At 52.5% G+C, this 6,000-nt stretch overlaps 4 protein-coding genes across 4 annotated transcripts; 1 reads left to right on the top strand and 3 right to left on the bottom strand.

The window, feature by feature from the left end:
* Positions 1–273: 273 nt before the first annotated feature.
* On the bottom strand, positions 274–1,268 carry An14g00840 (uncharacterized protein; the record flags this gene model as incomplete). Its single annotated transcript, XM_001400676.3, has 2 exons — positions 274–1,041; positions 1,110–1,268. The coding sequence occupies 2 exons, from the start codon at positions 1,266–1,268 to the stop codon at positions 274–276; spliced, it is 927 nt and encodes a 308-aa protein (XP_001400713.1).
* A 167-nt stretch (positions 1,269–1,435) lies between these two features.
* On the bottom strand, positions 1,436–2,406 carry An14g00830 (uncharacterized protein; the record flags this gene model as incomplete). Its single annotated transcript, XM_059744038.1, has 3 exons — positions 1,436–1,620; positions 1,774–1,838; positions 1,982–2,406. 3 exons carry the CDS (start codon positions 2,404–2,406, stop codon positions 1,436–1,438), a joined length of 675 nt encoding a protein of 224 aa, XP_059602249.1.
* A 598-nt stretch (positions 2,407–3,004) lies between these two features.
* An14g00820 (uncharacterized protein) lies at positions 3,005–3,420 on the bottom strand (the record flags this gene model as incomplete). The annotated part of the gene is made up of 3 exons (XM_059744037.1): positions 3,005–3,068; positions 3,112–3,236; positions 3,373–3,420. The coding sequence occupies 3 exons, from the start codon at positions 3,418–3,420 to the stop codon at positions 3,005–3,007; spliced, it is 237 nt and encodes a 78-aa protein (XP_059602248.1).
* Positions 3,421–4,329: 909 nt separating this feature from the next.
* An14g00810 (uncharacterized protein) lies at positions 4,330–5,699 on the top strand (the record flags this gene model as incomplete). Its single annotated transcript, XM_059744036.1, has 3 exons — positions 4,330–4,463; positions 4,733–5,267; positions 5,337–5,699. The coding sequence occupies 3 exons, from the start codon at positions 4,330–4,332 to the stop codon at positions 5,697–5,699; spliced, it is 1,032 nt and encodes a 343-aa protein (XP_059602247.1).
* Between the last annotated feature and the right edge of the window lie 301 nt (positions 5,700–6,000).

Here is a 6,000-nt window from a genome sequence, read left to right as displayed (position 1 = left end):
ATAATTGATTGTCCGGTTCTACTTGGTGTACTTTAGTAGCTGGCTGGCCGCCCATCGACCCCAGTGCCAGCAGAACTACTACTACGTACTAAACCACCATCAACATCAGTCATTCCACGTTCTTTTTCCCGTGTGATATCTGAGATAGGGAAAAGCAAAAAAATAACTAAACCAACTGTCAATGCATGCAACCCCATTTCACCCTGCATGTGATGCATCCTGTCAACTCAACTCCCCCCAAATCATTCATGGCTTCGTGGCTCTGGCTCCATTCTACCTCCAAAACGACATATTCTTCACCTCCTCCAATGTCACCTCCTTGATCTGCGTCCGAGGAAACCGTGCATCAACGGGCGCATCACCCTCCCCCAGTGCCAAATAATGCAGCCTCGACACACCCACCTGCTCCAAGAACGGCACCACGCGATGGAAATTCAGCCCAACCTGCGCCAATCCATGACTATCATCCGACAGACAGAACCGACCTCCGCGAGCCAGGAATTCCTTACAAATCTCCCCATTCGGATACGGCTCCTTCATGCCCTTCCTCAACGCCGCCGAATTAACCTCCAACAGACCCCCATATCCCGCCACGTAGTCCAAATTTCGTAGAATCTTCTCCCACACCCTCGGATAGTCCTGAAAACTCCGATCGGGGTCATCGCTCTTCAGCCGAATCAGATCAAAATGCCCCACCACCACCGGCTTCACCTGCTTCAGCATATCCAGCTGCTCATCAAAGTACGCCTCGAAGAGCAACTCGTCCGTTCCACCGGCTAGTGCGCGCGCCTTCTCATACAGCGGCCGGTCATAGTCTATGGGGACGGTCAATGTATGGTGCACGGAACCCATGAAGAACTCGAACGGGTGCCGCGACAGAGACTCCTCGATTAGCTGTCGCGAGGCCGGCCGGATCCAGTCGATCTCGAATCCGATGAGGATGTTGATTTGATCGGCGTATTTGGTTCGGAGGCGCGTGGCTTCGGCGAAGTAGGCGGCCTCGTTGGCTACGTGGCTGGATTCGGTGTCGCCGGCTTCGATCTGGGTTGGTTAGTTGTTTTAGTTAGGTTATCGGGTAGGGTGTATCGTAGATAAGATGGGTTACATACCTCTTCTGGGTAGAAATCTTCTTCATGGCGGGGCATGTGCTCTGTTAGGCAGAAGGTGTGGAATTTCTTGGATATGGCGAGCTGGATGATTTCTTCCAAGTTGTCTTTGGCGTGGCCGGGGCAGAATTGCCCGGAGTGGCTGTGATGAGTGAAGGGCATCTGGAGAGGTATTAGTAGGTGATCAACTTGTAGATGTGGTGGACTGAAGTCGTGATGATTCGCGATGTTGTATCACTTACTGCGGCCGGTTACCCCGCGATGGAGGGGTTGCTGTTGCTGCTGGTATATAAGGGAGAACCCGCCGGAGCTCGTGAAGGCCAGGCTAATTATAACTGGTCAGCCACTGACAAACTCACTGAGACGTGACCCTGGACTACTAGGAGGGTGGTGAAGAGGGCCGTGTGAAGAAGCAGGGAGTTGTTGCGGCGAGTCAGTCTGGCGCGGATGTTCTGCTCGACCGGCAGCTCCGCCAGCATCTCCGATTCCAGATACGAGATGGCGATCACGCTGCCTACACACTTTATTGCCGAGATTTATACCAATTATCATGCATCCATTACTATTGTACTCTACTATACATCTATTGATACACTCCATCTGTATACGTAGCTAGCCAGCTAGCTCTACCACATGTCTCCTCTCTCAAGCAGGCGCATCTTCACACCTCCCTTCATCCAAATATTACCCCAACACAGCCATAGCCCATCCCTCAATTGTCTCAGCGTCACACTGAACTGTTCAAACCAACTCCCAGTCTAGCATCCGCCACATACTCCCCTCCCCAGCACGTAAACCTTATATGAAATCCCATATACTCTCCTTCAATGAAGAATATACCTCACCCCGCCGCCACCACCATAGCAACCACATACTCCCCATCATGCGAAATCGACAATTTCCCTACCCTCCCTGCCTCATCCTCCCCCTCCCCATCTAAATATACCACCTCCGGCCTCCCCCCATCCTCCCCCACCGTAACCACCACATCCTTCCAGCTAATATGCGCCGCGCCGCGGGGCGCCGCTTTCCGTGCTGCCTCTTTGGCCGCGAACCGGCCTGCGAGCCACCGCGTCATGTCGGGGGATATACTTATGTTAGGAGTTTGCGTTTGGGAGGATAAGGGAGGGAGAGAAGGAAGGGCGAACCGCGTGCGAAAGTCTTGTTGTTCGCGGGCGTGGAGAATGCGGTGCGTGAAGCGGGTGAGGTAGTTGGGGCGGGCGAGGAGGCGGGTTATTCGGGGGAGGTGGACGATGTCGGTGCCGATGTTGAGGGCGAAAGGGAAGGGGGTTGGTTTCATGGTTGGTGCGAGGGTGAGTGGTGGTGTGGTTGAATGGGTGGATTGGGAGAGGTTCAGATTGTGGGTTGGTTTGGGATGTTATCGTGAAAGGTTGGATATGGTCAGGTGACTGACTGGCTGTGTGACTGGTAGGTTCTGAGTGATTGGATGGGAAGCTGTAGGAACTGGTAGATATGAATTTGAGTACTGGTACAGATTTAATTGACTGGAAGTCTCAGTTCCAGTAGGTAATGAATACTCTTGTTGGTTATGATCTGGTGGCTGTTTCACGCACGCTTACTTTCTACACCGATATGGAGCTCTTTGTAAGGATTTTACCAGTTCCAGACACGGCAAAGTTGGAGAACAAACGTTCACGGTGTATACTCTATATGTACAGATTCACACCTCCCGTGGAACCGCCAAACCGTCCCAGCAGGCAAGATTTCAAGGACACTGCCCTAGCCCGTCAGGGTAGAATCCAGACCACCCTGACCAACGACCCATTCGGTCATGGATATCATGCATCGAGCGTCTTCAATTAGGTTGCCCTCGACTGATTCCCGTATTAAAGCGGTATTCTAATGGTCTTTCTTTTTCTCTTCTCCGTTCACTTGTTTCAAGAAGTCCCTGTTATAAACATTAGCTTGAGTTCAAAAATTCCAACCATATCCTTCAAAGTCCTAATTGCAGATAGGTTCATCTTTTATAAAGGCGGAGACGTACTGAATGAAGGTCTCCTCATCCTTGGAAGAAGCCTGGATGGGAGGGGTGGCAGGCTTGGGCTGGCTACCACCACGAGTAGCGAGACCAACACCGCCGAAGAGAGCACCGAGAACGCCCATGGCGAGCTATATATAGTCAAGTAGTCAGTGTGAGAGTTCCCAGGCAGCTGGCAGAGTGTGCCATCGGCCGATGTTATGACCTCGGCAGAGATTGGTCCCGGGACAGGGGAAGGGTTGAGACGGGGCGGCAACGGAGACGTACAACGTGGGAGCCGACCTGCTTGCCGGCGATCTGGTAGTAGACGACCATGATGACGGATTGGAGGAGAGAGTTCAATGGAGAATGGTCAGGTCACAGCGGCGGATGTAGCGGTGCGATGCGAGGTCCAGCGGGAATCAGTCGTTGGACGGCTGCGATGGAAGTTGCGGCTATGGTCCTTGCCTGTTTGGGACTGGCGTGTTTGATGACTCAGAAATGAGTCAGACACACTCAAAGTGACCTTGCTGAGTCATGTGTCACGCGAGCTAGCTGCAGTTCACGTGATGTCCCGAAAGTGCCCGACACGTGAGGGTCCCGGGAAGACATCACGGGATATGATGGCATGATTGACATGCCCTTAAAAGCACGATGAATTGCGGTATCACAACACCTGCAGATGCAAATACAAAAGCTACAGCCAACATCTGACCACAGAAAGTACTCCGTACACCGTAGTTTTTAATTTATCCACCAACATGACAAACCCTCATGGTTATGGCGGTGTCATCACAGCTTCTCTCCAGTAACGTAGTATAGGAAAAGCTCCCCCCATCCGAACCTCGGGGGAAGTGAAATCATCCCTGGACGAGACGTGGAGATTTCCCCGGCTATGAGCTGAGCTTGCTTGCTGGTCGGTTACTGCTGGCGGTTATCCTGCAGCGAATCGCCGGCGCTATAAGATGCTGCCAGTCCATGGTTTCTTTCGGCCCTGGATTCGCTGGAGCTCCTGTTGACTTTGGAGCTGTTTGGATTTGAAGTCACCATCTCCTCTTTACTTCTTTTCCCCCTTGATCTACTAATCTTCATTCCTCGCTTCACTCCTTTCACATTTTCAGTCTGCTACACTTCATTTTCCTCTCTCTCTCTCTCTCTCTCTCTCTCTCCCTCGATACTTTTTTTCACTTCTCACTTCTTATCCAAGCGTTACTCATTAATCCAACTGTCGCATTTTATCCCATCATGTTCTGGGGAAAGCATCACGACGACACGCCCGAAGCGGCCCAACAACCACCCATTCCTCGCAAGAAGCTCCCTTCGCATTTACAAACCTTGGCCGACCACGACGACGGCTTCTACGATGACATCTATTCCTCGTAGTATGTCTGATACCTTTTCTTTTCATATCTCACTGTCATGTTTTATCCCCAACATTGTCGGTGTCGCAAGGGAGGACAAGAGAAAAAGCGAAGACGCTCTCTCTCTCTCTCTCTTTCTTTCTCCGCGTGTCTCCCCGCATTTCCGATCCCCGCAAGAAACCAAAAAAGCAACGCAACGCAAAACGGAGAATCACCCACACCACCAGCTGCTAGTTAGCTACTCATAGCATACTAACTAAATCTCTCTCTCTCTCTTCCTATCACAGCTCCGTAGACTCGACCGAAACTCCCTACCGCTACGCCGGTTACGCCAACCGTCTCCGCACTGTTCTTCTCTCCGCCCACCGCTATGTCGCCTACACCTCCGACATAGGCGAATCCTTTCGCCCCGTCGCCCACCCCTGGCTCGTGCGATCCGCCTATGCCATCTCCTGGACCTATCTAATTGGCGATGTCGCCCACGAAGGCTACAAAGCCTACCTCCGCAATCGCCGCGTCCTGGCTCCTCCCTGTGAGGCCTACAAGGACGCCAGCGATCTCACCCACGACAAAATCGCCAAGGGCATGGTGACCGGCAACATCGCCGGCTCCCTAACAGGCGGCGATACGCTGATGCCATGGCCCACGACTCACGTGCCTCTGGCTGAGGACTACCGCACGGTGATGGCCCAGCGCGCCGTGTTCCAGGGTATCGCCAGTATGGGTCTGCCGGCCTTTACTATCCACTCTGTGGTCAAGTACTCCGGGCGCATGTTGAAGAACTCCCGGAGTGTCTTTTTCCGCACTTGGGCGCCTATCGGGGTGAGTTTCTCCGCATTTGTCATGTGAAATCGGTATGGGGAATGGTCCGCTAACTATGCAATAAACTAGCTCGGTCTCTCCGTCGTGCCTTTCCTCCCGTACCTATTCGACAAGCCCGTCGAAGAGGCTGTCGAATGGGCTTTCCATACCGGACTCCGTGCCTATGCCGGTGAAGATGCCGTGCGTCCGCTACCTCAGGCCGTGAGAACTCCTCACGATGAGGACACCTCCCTCAGCCACTTCCTTAAGCTCCAGGCCGAGAAGAACAACGGCGAAGTCATGGGCCACGACGCTAACCTCTCCTGGGAGCAGTACAAGGAGGACCGCCGTCGAGCTAAGGAGCAGCGGATGCAGGAGCGTGAGCAGCGCGGCGAGGCCGGCCCGCTGGCCTTACTGGGTTTCGGGTCTAACTCGAAAGAAAAGAAAGAGTGATCATTTCATTATCTTTGACTGTGTTTTTTTTCTTGCCCAGGGTTTTCATATGTCATTGGCGACGGATGGATGGACGAATGGATCACAACTTACCTAGCTCATTTTCTGGGTGCCTCTCCACTGCATTTCTGTATTGTACATAATAGTCTGTTAGCGTTGTTCTTCAGGTGTCCTTATTTCTCGACTCTCATTCCATCCATTCAGCCAAGCATCATCAATCATCACTCACCTCATCAAATCAAGGACCAGGTCAGACACGTTATTACTTGCTATTCAATGGTCCTCTGCATCTGGATATGAA

This window comes from Aspergillus niger (assembly GCF_000002855.4).
Source record: "Aspergillus niger supercontig An14".
Lineage (NCBI taxonomy): Eukaryota > Fungi > Ascomycota > Eurotiomycetes > Eurotiales > Aspergillaceae > Aspergillus > Aspergillus niger.
This window is presented reverse-complemented; position numbering and strand designations above follow the sequence as displayed.